The sequence below is a fragment of the Saimiri boliviensis genome, chromosome 1, assembly GCF_048565385.1.
Source record: "Saimiri boliviensis isolate mSaiBol1 chromosome 1, mSaiBol1.pri, whole genome shotgun sequence".
In the NCBI taxonomy this organism is placed as follows: Eukaryota; Metazoa; Chordata; class Mammalia; order Primates; family Cebidae; genus Saimiri; species Saimiri boliviensis.
Window position 1 is genome coordinate 74,665,736 of NC_133449.1, and position 14,892 is coordinate 74,680,627.

The window sequence follows — 14,892 nt, forward strand, 5'->3', positions numbered from 1 at the left end:
TACCTTACCAATTTATTTTTTGTGATCATAATGTTAAAACTATTTTGAAGGCCAGAAGCAGTGACTTACGCATTTAATCCCAGCACTTCTTGAGCCCAGGAGTTTGAAACCAGCCTTAGCAACATGGCAAATTTGTCTCTACAAAAACCTAAAACAAAATTTAAAAAAGCTAGCCAAGTGGAGTGTCATGTGCTTCTAGTCCCAACTACTTGGGAGGCTGAGATGGGAGGATCACCTGAGCCCTGGAGGTCGAGGTTGCAGTGAGCCATGGTTGTGGCACTGTACTACAGCCTGGGTGACAGAATGAGTTCCTGTCTTATAAAATGAAATAAAAAACAAATATTTTGAAATATACATTACATTGTATATTATACAATATGAATTGTATATTATACCATATTATACAATATACAATGTATTGTGTATTTCAAATGTTAATAAGACCAGGCCAGAGTGGCCTTATTAACTGCGTTCATCATATAGTGTAAAAGATTACTAAACTTATTCCTGCAGTCTAATTGAAACTTTGTACATTTTGATCAGCATCTTCCTTTTCCCCACCACCATCACGTCCAGCCTCTGTCATCACCTTGTTTCTATGAAATCAATTTTTCTTAAATTCCATATATAACAAGTGACATCATAGAGTATCTGTCTTTCTGTACCTGGCCTCTTTCACATAGCATAATGTCCTCTAGTTCTATCCATATTATCACAAATGAAAAAATTTTCTTATTTTTAAAGGCTGTATATATCATTGTGTAGATATACCACATTGTCTTTATCCATTCATCCATTGATGGACACTTAGGTTGCTTCCATAACTTGGTTATTATGAAAAATCTTAAAATAAGTATGGGAGTACCAATGTCTGCTTGATGTATCAATTTCAATTTTTTTTTATATATATACCCAGAAACAGGATTGCTAGATCATATGGTATTTTTAGTTTTCTAAGAAACCTCCATACTATTTTCCAAAATGGCTGTACTAATTTGCATTCCCAGCATCAGTATACACAGGTTCCCTTCTCCTCATATCCTCACCAACACTTTTTTTTTTTATATTACTAGCTATTCTAACAGGCATGAGGTAATATCTCATTGTGTTTTTAATTTGCATTTCCTTGGTGATTAGAGATGCTTATCATTTTTCATATATCCAGTTGGCATCCATCTCTCTTATTTTGATGAATGTCTGCTCAGACACTTTTACCAGCTTTTGATTGAGTTTTCTTACTGTTGTTTTAATTCCTTACATATTTTGGGTATTCACCCCTTATCAGATGTATGGTTTGTAAATGTTTTCTCCTAACACATGGTTTAACTCTTTGCTGTTACTTCTTTCTTTTGCTGTCCATAATCTGTTTCATTCATTGCAGTCTCATTTCTCTTATTTTTGCTTTTGCTGCTAGTGTTTTTGGAGTCCTAGCCAAGAAATCATTGCCTAGGCAAATGTTGAGGAGCTTTTCCCTCCAAAAGTTTCAAGTCTTGTGGTTAACATATTATCTTTTATCCATTTTGAGTTTATTTTTATATATGGTTTGATGTAAGGCTCCAAATTTATTATTTTGCACGTGGATAACCAGTTTTCCCAACACAATTTATTAAATAAATTGGAAAGGACAATAAATTGTTGTTTCCCCTTTACATGTTCTTGGCCGCTTTGTTGAAAATCAGTTGACCGTAAATACTTGGATTTATATTTGGGCTTTTATCTTGTACCATTGTTCAGTGTGTCTGTTTTTATGGCAGTACCATGCGGCTTTTTTTTCAGTAATTTTATAATATATTTTGAAGTTATTGTGTTGCCTTCAGCTTTGTTTCTTTTGCCCAAGATTGTTGGCTCTCTAGGACATTATCTGGTTCCATATTAACTTTAGGACTGTTTTCTCTATTTTGCTTAAAAAAAATGACATTGGAATTTTGATAGAAATTGCATTCAATTAGTAAATTACTTTGGGTAGTATGAACATTTTAACAATATTGTTTCTACTAATCCATGAATATGGGGTTATCTTTCTATTTTCGTTTATTTTTGAGAAGGAATCTCACTCTGTCACCCAGGGTGAAGTGCAGTGACACAGTTTCAGCTCATTGCAACCTCCATCCCTGCCCCACCACCACCCCGGATTCAAGTGATTCTCCTGCCTCAGCCTCCTGAGTAGCTGGGATTTCAGGTGCCTGCCACCGTACCCAGCTAATTTTTGTATTTTTAGTAGAGACAGGGTTTCACGTGTTGCCCAAGCTGGTCTTGAACTCCTGACCTCATGATCCACACACCTTAGCCTCCCAAAGTGCTGAGATTACAGATGTTAGCCACTGTGCCCAGCCAGTATCTTTCCATTTATTTGTGTCTTCTTTAATTTCTTTCATCTATGTTTTATAGTTTTCAGTGTTTAGGCTTTTCATCTATTTGGTTAAATTTGCTTCTATGTATTTTCTTTTTTGATGCTAGTACAAATGGAATTATCCTTTTTTGGATAATTTATTGTTAGTATATTGAAAGAGTACTGATTTTTGTATGGTGATTTTATAACCTGCAACTTTACTGATTTTGTAAGCTGAAAAATCAACTGTATGTTGCTTTTGCAACCTGCAAATTTATCAGTTCTAAAATATTTTTGTTTTTCTGTATGTAAGATCGTGTCATCAACACACAGAATTTCATATCTTCCTTTCCTGTAAGAATACTTTGGGCTTCTTTTCCTTGTATAATTGTACTGGCTAGGATTACCAGTGTTGTATTGAATAGAAAAGTGATGAGTAGGTATCCTTGTCTTATTCCTGATCATAGAGGAAAAGGTTTCAACTTTTCGCAAGTGAGTATGATGTTAGCTGTGGGCTTATCATATATGGCCTTTTTTGTGTTGAGGTATATTCCTTCCATGTTTTTTAGTTTTTATCATGACCAGATGTTGAATTTTGTCAGGTGCCTTTTCTGTGTCTATTGAGATTATCATGCAGTTTTTGTCCTTCATCTTGTTAATACAGTGTATCACACTTACTGATTTATGTATGTTGAACCATACTTGCATTTCTGGGATAAATACCGCTTCATCATGGTGAATGATCTTTTTTAATGTGCCACTGAATTTGGTTTGGTAGTATTTTGTTTAAGATTTTTTCATCTATGTTCATCAGGGATATTGGCCTGTAATTTTTTTTATTGTAGTCTATTTGTCTGGCTTTGGTATCAGGGTAATGCCTCATTGTGAGTTTGGAAGTATTCTGTCCTCTCTAATTTTTTGGAAGGCCTTGAGAAGGATTGGTTTTACTTTTTCTTTCAGTATTTGTTTGGTATAATTCAACAGTGAAACCATCAGATCCAGGGTTTTTCTTTTCGGGGAGACTTTTGATTATTTATTCAGTCTCCTTACTCATTATTGGTCTGTTCAGATTTTCTCTTCAGGGCCCCAGCTTCCAATATCATTACATTGGCAATTAAGTTTCAACATGTGTTTTGGTGGGACATTCATATCATAGCACTTAATTGTGTAAATTCAACATTTAAAATAAATTCCCAGGATAAATCTATTAAAAATTATTTTAAAAATGAAGCCAGAAGATAGCCACTTGAGAGGTGATATAGAAACTAGATATGTCTTTCACCAGATCCTAAACCTTGGTTAACTCTGTCTGACTGAGGGTCATGGAATTATAGAGATATACTCTTGAGTCCATTTTGCTGAAGTCCACATTCAAATATATGAATCATGAGGAGGCCCACAAGTGAATCAGCAAATAAATGGACTGCATGGTATGTTTCCAAACAGTTTATGAAATTAAGACTTTCATGGTAGAGACATAATATAAATTTAAGAACTGTTAAGGTTTGCCCTTTTAGTTAGCACCTGTAGTCCCACCTACTCAAGAGGCTGAAGCAGAAGGTTCACTTGAGCCCAGGAGTTTGAATCTAGCCTGAGCAACAAAGACACAATCTCTTTTATTTTTATGTTTTAATTTGCCCTCTTCAAATAGATGACCACAATTCCCTAGAACTATTTTTAAAAATACAGGGGAGAAATTAGAGAATTAAGGAAGAATATGAAAATGAGAGGGAGAAAATATTCCAGAAATAATTTGTTGACCACAGATCTTATAGCCCACACTTACAACACTTCTAAACATAAAGTACTTAAAATGGTAATACAACAAACAGAATGATGTATATATGAGTATGCTTCTTTTTTTTTTGGTTTATTTGGCTGTATATCAGTGTTCTATAGTTTTAAAATTAGCTAGAATAAGTTTTAGATATTCTTGACCATTTGTTTTGACATATTAATTTTAAGATCAACTTAGCAAGTTGAGGGGATTTTGATTAGAACTCCACTGAATTTTACAGAATATTTTGGGTCAAAACAAAATCTTTAAACATGTGTAGTCTTCCTAGATATAAGCATGTGTATGTCTGTATTTTAATCAGATGGTCATTTATGTTCTTTAGTAATGGTCTTCTCAAATGCATTGCATATCCTTTGCTTTCAATAATGTATTGCATGGCCTTTGCTTTTCAAATGTGTTGCATGTCCTTTGCTTTCAATAATGAATCAAATACAAATTTTGTCAAGGAACAGAAAATAGGGAAAGCTACCTAACGCATGTTGTAAGGCCAGTGTAATCTTGATACCAGTAAAGGGCAGTCCAAGTAAACACAATCACAGACTATTCTTAAGAGCATAGATGCAAAAATCTTAAATAAGTTGAAAAAAGTATATATTTTCAACTTACCAAATTCTTCTCTGACTGTAAGGATCTATTATGAAAGTAACATGCTATTCTTGGATTAAAAAGTAAAAACCACATGATTATTTTGATTGTACATTTAAGTTGTTTCCAATTTTTAACTGTTATAAACAATGCTTTAATTACCAATCTTGGACACTGTCCATCATTTCCTTAGGAAGATTTACCAAAAGTGCATTTTAAATTATGATAATATTGTTAAAATACAGGGCCAGTAAACTTTTTCTACAAAGGGCCAGATAGCAAATATTAGAGCTTTGTGGGCCAAGAGGCAAAAGTGAAGTTATTATGTTGGTACTTATATAACAAGATAGAAAATGAATTTTCATAAATTTTTATTGATGAAATTAGAAGGGTACAATTTTTGTGATATAGCTCTACATATGTGAAGAATGGAATCCTTTTCAGAGGAGGTAACATATCACTCAGTTGGGTTTGAAAGCTGGTGTTTCCTATCATCAAAATCTTTAGCTAATGTTCATCTGTTAATGCTGATCTACAATGAGATTTTAAATATTTCACCTTTGAAAATGACTTTCCACATAGATAAGTATTGCCAAATACTGATATCAATCCATGAGTATGGGATTTTAATTGAGTATATTTACAGACTGGCAGGCATTTTTAGAATTCTATTAGCTAAAAGGCTAGAATGCCTTTTAGCATGTCATTACATTGCAAATCACTTCCAATTAAAGTTCCTCAATTGCACAGTTAAATGGATTTTGGAATATGTAAATTTCCTTTACACTTGCATCAAGGTCTGAAAAACACTGCTGTGGTTTGAAATCAGAAAATACATTGCTGGGAATTTGTGTAGGAATGGAGATATCACTACACACACACACACACACACACACACACACACACACACACACACACAACTTTTGACAGTGCAGGAAGTATGTAATGCAGCCTGGCATTACTTGCAATTAAAACAATGTTCTCGATACAATGACTTTTTCACAGTATGTTTCACATATAAGTTTCACATATAAGCACTGTTTTACTTTGTAACTTTAGCCTGAAGCCTTTTCATGTCTGCAGCAAAAGCTAACTTCAAAGCCACTCAGAGTTCAGTAGCAGTGACTGAGCACAGTTCTTCCAACCATTATAAAAGTAAAAACCATTTTTAACTTGAGGACTATATAATAAGCAGGCTAGGTTTGACCATAGCTTACTGACCCTTGCACTATAAAGTCTTAACCAACTATATTCCCAGTAAAGATTAAATGCCTGTTTTCCCCAAACTTTGCAACCTGTAATTATTATTTACTTTTAAAGATTTATCCAATTTGAAATTGGGTTATTTACTTTTAAAGATTTATCCAATTTGAAATTCCATTTTTCAGCTTGCATTTATTTGCATAAGGTCACATATCTTTTAATGATTATAAGCCATTTATGTTTATTTATTCACTGTAAACTGGTTTTTCATATTCTTTTCCCATTTTTATTTCAATAAAATTTTCATTCCAACAATCGTTCTGTGTACCAAAAAGAGTTCTAAATCCTTTTTAGTGGCTCTCCTTACTTGTTCAGTATTACTTTTCACTGCTTTCTCCCACACATCCAGCACTCTTTCCATATCGAAAGATCTGCCATTGCCTGAGAGAGTTGTGTTTTCTCAAGCTTCTCTGCATATCTGCACCAGATGTCATTCATTCACTGTCACTCACCTTTTCTCCATTTTCCCCCTCTTAGAGTGACTCTTCTTATTCACCCTTGGAGACTCCGATCAGATATCAGCTCCTCTTTGGCTCTACAGCACTCTGCAAATATGTGCTATAAAATCTATCAAACTTTTACGTCATTAATTATTGGTTTACAGTGGTCTGTCTCCCCACTGGGCACATAGGTTTTTGAGATACAGTATTATAATTGATGGCCATACTCTAAATCAGTGCCTAGCATGTAGTAGGCACTAATTATTTAAGTGAGTTCAAAATACTAATAATATTATAACAAATATATGCCAGACACAGCAACACATCTGTTTAGTATCCTTTGTATTGTACTTAGCTTGATGTACAATTAAAATTTGAAGACCAACTCTCAGGTATTAATGTCTTACCAAAGAAAAATAACAATTAACATTTTTATTCTCTGACAAAACTGAGTATGTCAAACACTTTATTAAAAACTTGTATTTTCCCTCACAGCTTAAAATAATTTATTTAAATATTTGCCTTTAGTTATAGCTGTGATCTCCAATTCAGAAAAATTTGCTTATACTAGAAAACTAAGAATCTTAAAATATAGAAAAGAATATTTACAAACTGTTTCTATTTTGTAATCTAAACAATAAGTTTCTTTCAAAATCATCTTTGTAACTTGAGCAAGATTCATTTTGGATCAACTTTTTATTTTGCTTTATTTCCTCAGGATATTCATTATCTTGCACTAGATAAAGGTGAATTTGCACTAGCTGAAGTGGCAAGAAAAAGAGCTAGTGACATTGATGCAGAATCAATAACCTCTGGAGTTGGTAAGAATTAATGCTATTTTTAAGTGCTTTTATTTTAATCAATGCTTAGTATCGTTTCTATCTGGAGGACATGGTTGGTTAATTTGAATTACTTTCTTTGTAAAGACAGTGCCTTATAAAAAGAAGAATTAAGACTTGACAAACAGTGCAATGTCGATACACAAGTTGGAATTGTGTTTATATGAAAATTTATATTCAGTGATTACTATAGTCATTTATCAAAAAGTCAAAAGGATATTGTTCTTTTCATAAGATTTTCAGAGAAAGAGCTTAATATTAATATTATCATTAGTGCTATTATTAAAACTAACCAACACAGAAATTTAATCCTTTATTTAGACAGACATGTCATTTCTCAAAAGAATTCTCTCCTATATCAGGCAAAGTATTTCATATGGGATTTCGGATTTGATGGGTGATCTGTTTTTGTTTAGAAGCTGCTAGAATCATTTTAAACTGTAGTATTCTAAAGAATACAGATCAGAAGCCTTAGAATGAATTTAAAAGTTCATTTAAACTTTATAATATAAAAAAATTGTAATATCAACACTAATATCTTTTTTTTAATTCAGTTTATCTAATGCCACTAAGTTGTGTGATACTGATACTTAGAAATCCAATTCCTTTTCTTCCTATTTATTATTCCTAAGTTAGGCAAAGAACCCTCAGGATTGTACTAGAATTCATTTTTCTGTGAAACTCCTCTGAAACAAAGAAGTTTTAATAATATTTCCACTTTGTAAGTGCTTGAAAAACCTTATACGAGCCTCTCCATTGATAGATCTTGTGCTTTGTTTTTGTAATGCTGTTTGCATCCAAAGGGACCAGTTGTCAGCTTCTCTCAGACAGCACCACGTAGATCCAGTCTTCAAGGTGGTATTGAAGGATTCAAAACCATTTCATCAGGGTAGCTGTAAACCTGAATACCAGGGCTCTCAGGTACTAGCAAGATAATTCCATTCTCCTTCCCCCATCCTGAAAGAGTTCCAAATTGATTAGACCAGTTTCATATCTCCATTTCTAATGGATAAGGAATACTTGCTATTAATGCAATATTAGATAAGAATATCTGTAACTGACCTATCATTACATTTTGTTACTTGCTAGGGAAGGATATTACTGTGTCTACTACTAATAATAATAGCAACTAATATTTATTGAATGCTAAGTTACAGATATCAACTAATTTTCACTACAACTCTGTGAAATAAGTACAACTTACATTTGTTATGAGAAGTCATTTCTAACTAAATGATGAAAGCATACCATGTTTATAGGAATGATGACATTATATGATGGAGATACAAACATCCTTCATCCCTATCCCTCTGGCCATGTAGGAAAACACAGTAAGAAGTCATAGCCAGTTGTCTGGAAATTTTCCTTAGTTGTCCTGTACCCTGCCTTTTCTACCAGGGTATCAGATATAATGAAGGCCATCTTTGCATTTTAAAGTTATTTAAAATTAGTAAGAGTGAAAGAGAATGTGAAGAGATTATCACAAAATTTCAGCAAAACAAAGAAACTCCCCGATTCACCAAAATGCATCTCATTCCCTGTGTATTATCTGATGAGGTTACCATGGTCAGTGGATAATTCCTAGCCGGAAAGCTTAGTGTACCCGCTTTGAGTCCTGCATCATTTCTATCAAATATATTTTCACTGATACCTTGTGACTTCCGTTTTCTCAGCCTTGTCTCAGGCCTCAGCCTTTGACCTAGATTACTGTGTTTTGATAAAGATACTATTAAATAACATCAGTAACTTTTAGGAGGTTGCCCTATTAGATGAATGTTCTACTCTACTTTTGCTGCAGAAACCTGGGTGATTCTCACTCATAATTCTAAATGGAATAGGAAAGAATGTCTGGTTTCCTCATCATGGTCTCTGCTTAGTTCTTTTTGTAGTCTGCATCATGCTGGGGAAACTAATTTTCTCTCAAATTCCCTCTATTTAATTCAGTTATTCTCTTAAACTTATCCCAAAGCTGAAAGTTATTAAATTTTTGGCTTTCAAAGTGGTTCTTTGATGCAAGTAAGAAGCCAAATTATGTAAGACAGCGAAAGAGTATGTAAGTAGTTCCATTTACATGGGAGAGTCTCTAAAAAAGCATCAGATATAAATGCTGTCACTACAGTTATAAGCAAGAGTTGCCAAAGGAAAAGCTGGATGATGATAATCTGAACAATTTGGTAATTTTTAAAACTTTTTATTGAAGTCCAACATGCATACAGAAAAGTGCACAAAACATAACTGTGTGGCTCAATGAATTTCACAAAGTGAACACATCCTTGTAAACAGTATCCTAACTAATAAACTTATGTTACCAGGACCCCAGAAGCCTTCCTGTATCCACTTTAAGATGCTATAATCTCAGCCCAGATGTCCAGAATTGTAACATTATAGACTAGTTTTGCCTTTTTTCAAACTTAAATCGATTCATATGTATATTCTTTTGTATTTGGCTCCCTCTATTCAACATTGTCAGTCTGAGCATCTTTCATATTGTTGGATATAGATATAATTTTTCTACTCTTAATGCTGTATAACAGTATTCCAGGCCGGGCACAGTGGCTCATGCCTGTAATCCCAGGACTTTGGGAGGCTGAGGTGGGCAGATCACAAGGTCAAGAGATCGAGACCGTCCTGGCCAACATGGTGAAACCCCATCTCTACTAAAATACAAAAATTAGCTGGTCTTGGTGGCGTGCACCTATAGTCCCAGCTAGCTCAGGAGGCTGAGGCAGGAGAATTGCTTGAACCTGGGAGGCAGATGTTGCAGTGAACCCAGTGAGATCATGCCACTGCACTCCAACCTGGCGCCTGGCAACAGAGTAAGACTCTGTCTCAAAAAAACAGAACAAAAAACAATATTCCAATGTATGAATGTACTACAATTTATTCTACTTTAGACAGATATTTGGGTTGTTTCAAGTTTGCAGCTAATGTTAATAGTGTTGCTACGAACATTCTTATGTATGTCTTTTAATAGACATAGATACACAGATCTGTTGGATTGTTCTTAGAAGCAGAATTCCTGTGACATAGGATATGTAGCCTTAGCTACTTCCAGTAGCCACTTCCAGTTTTCCAAAGTAGTTGTTAATAGTTTCCCTTCTCACCAGCAGTATGTTAAGAGTCCCAGTTTTAGCCATCCTTACTGATGCTTGATATTGTCTCTCTTTTTCATGTTAGCCTTTCTGGTGGAAAAGGTATTGTAATTTTGTATATTTGACGGTATAATGCATACACTGTTTCTGGACCATGTTCTATTTTATTAGTCTGTTTGTCTATATTTGCACAAATATCTCACTGCTTTAAGCAACTCTGATTGTAAATGTTATTATCTGGTAGTGCAAGTTGCCCAGCTTTGTTCTCTAAGATAGACTTGGCTATTTTTCCATATAAATCTCAAAATTGGCTTATACCCTGACACAATCAAGAAAAACAAACAAACAAACAGTAGTGGCTGAAATTCTGGTTAGAATCTCATTTAATCCATAGATAAATTTGGGCTGAACTGATTTCTCTATAATACTGTTTTCCAATCAATGAATATGATATATATCTCCATTTATTTAGGTCTTCTCTATTTCTTATGAAAAATGTTTCGTAGTTTTCACAGTAGTGGTCTTCCACATCTTCCTTTAGATTTAAGTATTTTTTCTCCTTTGTATGTGGTAATCTTACTTTAAAATTTCTTTTTCTGGTATATATATATAATTGACTATTGAATATATTGGCCTTATATCCAGCAATAAATTATAAATTCACTTACTAATGCCAATAGTTTGTAAATTCTTTCGAATTTTCTGCATCCCAATCATGTCATCTGGAAATGGGTTAGTCTCTTTGCATTGCTATAAAGGAATACCTGAGACTGAGCAATTTATAAAGAAAAATGGTTTATTTTGGCTCGAGGTTCTTCAGGCTATATGAGAAGTTTGGTGCTGGCTTCTGCACCTGGTGAGGCCTCAGGAAGCTTCAAATCATGACAGAAGGTAAAGGGGGAGCTGCCAGATCACATGGTAAGAGAGGGAGAAAGAGAGAGACAAGGAAGATGCAGCCTCCTTTGAAAACTAGCTCCCATGTGAACTCACAGAGCAAGAACTCACTTCTTACCATGGGGAGGGGCACCAAGGCATTTAAGAGGGAACTGCCTCCATGACCCAAATGCATCCCACTAGGCCCCACCTCCAGCATGGGGGATTACATTTCAATATGAGATTTGGAGGGGATAAACATCCAAATCTGCAAATAAGGACATTTTAATTCCTTCCTTTCTAGTTCTTGGGCCTTTTACTTCTCTTTCCTTATTACTGCACTGACTAGAACCTCTAGTGTAATGATAAGTAGAAGTTGTGACAGGCATTATTTTCTATTTCTTGATTCTTAGGGAAAGCTTTTTATTTATTTTTTTTCTTTTTTTACTATGTAGCTTAGATGTGTACGGAAAGCTTTCATTAATTTACCAGTTAGTGTAAAGTTTTCTCCAGATTTTTAATAAACCTTCTAGTCATATTAACAAAGTTCCTTTCAATAAGTAACTTGCTAAGAGTTTCTATCATGAATAGGTATTGAATTTTATCAATACTTTTTCTTTGCCTATCAAGATCATCATATGATCTTTCTCCTTTGTTCTATTAATATAGTGAATTGCATTGATTTTCAAATGGCAAACCTTGCATTCCAGAATAAATACTTCTTAATTGTGATGATATATTTTTACATATTGCTGGATTTCATTTATTATTTTTAAATTTTGGCATTTACGTTCATGAGGGATCAATCTATAAATGGTTTCATTTCAATATCTCTGTCTAGTTTTGATATCTAGATTATTTTGACTTATTTCCCAAATGTCAAACATTCTAGAAAGCATACATTTGAATATGTAATAGTACTTTATGATTCAGTTATTTATATATGGCATATGTAACACTTCTTACAACTTAAAAATTTTACATTAATCTTCACTGTTTTAATGTGAATATTTTGGTTGGAACATTGTATTATATTTTAGTAAAATATTATCATTGGATGAAACTGAGTAAAGAGACATGGGATCTTTATTTCTTACAACTGCATATTATATAATTATCTTTGAAAGTTTAATTTTAAAAGTTTATACTAATGAAGTGTCCTATGTTAAGTACTGTAATAAACGTTACCTTATTTGTTCCTCCCAACTTGTTTCTCTATAGGAGAAACTACTCTATTGGTGAATTTTTTCAGAAGCTTTTTAAATATTTTCAACTTTTATTTTAAATTCAGGGGCATATGTGCATATTTCATAATGCTAAGATTTGGGGTATGAATAATCCCCATCACCCAGGTAGTAAGCAGTAGTACCCAACAAGTAGTTTTTCAGCCCTTCCTCCTCTCGCTTCTATTGGTTCTCAGCATTTATTATTCCTATCTTTATGTCCATGTGTACTTAATGCTTCACTCCCACTTACATGTAAGAATATGTGGTATTTGGTGTTCTGTTCCTGAGTTAATTCACTTACAATACTGGCTTCCAGCTATATCCATGTTGCTGCAAAGGATATGATTTTAGTCTTTTTTATGGCTGTATAGTTTTGCATGGTATATATGTACTACATTTTCTTTATTCAATCCATCACTGATGGGTTCCTAGGTTGATTTCATGTCTTTGCTATTGTGAGTAGTGCTGTGATGAACATATAAGTGCATGTGTCTCTTTGGCAGAACAATTTATTTTCCTTTGGGTATATACTCAGAAATAGGATCAAAGGGTTGAATGATAGTTCTGAGTTTTTGAGAAGTCTCCACTGTTTTCCACAGTGGCTGAATTAATTTACATTCCCAACAGCAGTGTATAAGCATTCCCTTTTCTCCACAACCTCAAAGCATATGTTACTTTGTGACTTTTTAACAAAAGCCATTCTGACTAGTATGAGATGGTATCTCATTGTGATTTTGATTTGCTTTTCTTTGATTAGTGATATTGAGCATTTTTTCATGTTTGTTGGCTGCTTGTATGTCTGGTTTTGAGAAATGGCTGTTAACATCATTTGCATGCTTTTTAATTGGCTTGTTTTTATCTTGTTGATTTTAAGTTCTTAGATTCTACTTATTAGTCCTTTGTTGAATGCATAGCATAGTTTGCAAATATTTTCTCCCATTCTGTAGGTTGTCAGCTTACTTTGTTGATAGTTTCTTTTGCTGTGCAGAAGCTTTTTGGTTTAATTAGGCCCCACTTCTCAATCTTTGTTATTATTGCATTTATTTTTCAGGACTTAATTATAAATTTTTTACCAAGGCCAATGTCCAGAAGGATATTTCCTAGGTTTTCTCTAAGATTCCTATATGGTATGAGATCATACATTTAATTATTTAATTAATCTTAAGTTAATTTTTGTATATGGTGAAAGGTAGGGATCTAATTTCATTCTTCCACATATGGCTAGCAAGCTACTCTAGTACCATTTATTGGATAGAGAGTCCTTTCCCAACTTCTTTTCTTGACTGTCAAAGATCAGATGCTTGTAGGTGTATGGCTTTATTTCAGAGTTCTCTTATTTTGTTACATTGGTCTCTGTGTCTGTTTTTGTACCAGTACCATGCTGTTTTGGTTACTGCAGACTTGTAGTATAGTTTGAAGTTGAGTAATGTGATGCCTCCAACTTTGTTCTTTATGCTTAGGATTGCTTCGGCCATCTGGGCTCTTTTTTGGTTCCATATGAATTGTAGAATAGTTTTTGTGCTATTTGAATGAAAATTGACCTTGGTAGTTTGATAGAGACAGAGTTGAATCTGTAGATTGCTTTGGGCAGTATGGACATTTTAATGATATTGATTCTTCCAATCCATGCACGTGGAAGTTTTTCCATTTGTTTGTGTCATCTGTGATGTCTTTCAGCAGTATTTTGTAGTGCGTTCACTTCCATGGTTAGGTGTATTCCTACGTATTTTGTTTGCATGTGGCTATTTTAAGTGGGATTATGTTCTTGACTTGGCTCTCGGCTTGAATGTTACTGGTTGAAACGAATGTTGTATGTTGATATTGAATCTGAAACTTTACAGAAGTCATTTATCAGGTCAAGGAGTCTTCTGGTGAAGTCTTTAGGGTTTTTTAGATACAGAATCATATCATCAGCGATGAGAGATAATTTGACTTCCTCTTTTCCTATTTGGATGCCTTTTATTTCTTTCTCTTCTGATTTTTTTTTTTTTTTTTTGGCTAAGACATCCAGTACTTTTTTGAACGGGAATGATGAGTGTAGGCATCTTTGTTTTATTCTTGTTCTTAAGGGCAATGCTTCCAGTTTTTGCCCATTCAGTATGATGTTGGCTGTGGGTTTGTCATAGATGGTTCTTATTATTTTGAGGTCTGTTCCTTCTATCCCTAGTTGGTTGAGGGTTTTGTATCAAGAAAGATGTTGGATTTTATCAGAGGCTTTTTCCATGTCTATTGAGATGATCATATGGTTTTTGTCTTTAATTCTGTTCCATTGGTGAATCATGCTTATTGATTTGTGTATGTTGAACCAACCCTTCATCCCAGGGATAAAAACCTGCTTGATCATGGTGAATTAACTTTTTGATTTGCTGCTGGATTCGACATATTTGGTTGAGGATTTTTGCATGTATGTTCATTCATCAGGCATATTGGCCTGTGGTTTTCTTTTT

The 14,892-nt window shown here is 33.9% G+C and overlaps 1 protein-coding gene across 8 annotated transcripts in view; it reads left to right on the forward strand.

Moving 5' to 3' along the window:
* Positions 1-14,892, forward strand: part of WDPCP (WD repeat containing planar cell polarity effector) — a 785,671-nt gene that overhangs the window by 622,698 nt on the left and 148,081 nt on the right. For all 8 annotated transcript variants that reach the window (XR_012517640.1, XM_074399199.1, XM_074399192.1 and 5 more), the window contains one exon: positions 7,134-7,236. Coding sequence is in view for 7 of the 8 variants with exons in the window: in XM_074399199.1 (XP_074255300.1) it covers positions 7,134-7,236 (103 nt within the window). In the remaining variant the exon portion in view is untranslated. The remainder of the gene's footprint in view (positions 1-7,133; positions 7,237-14,892) is intronic.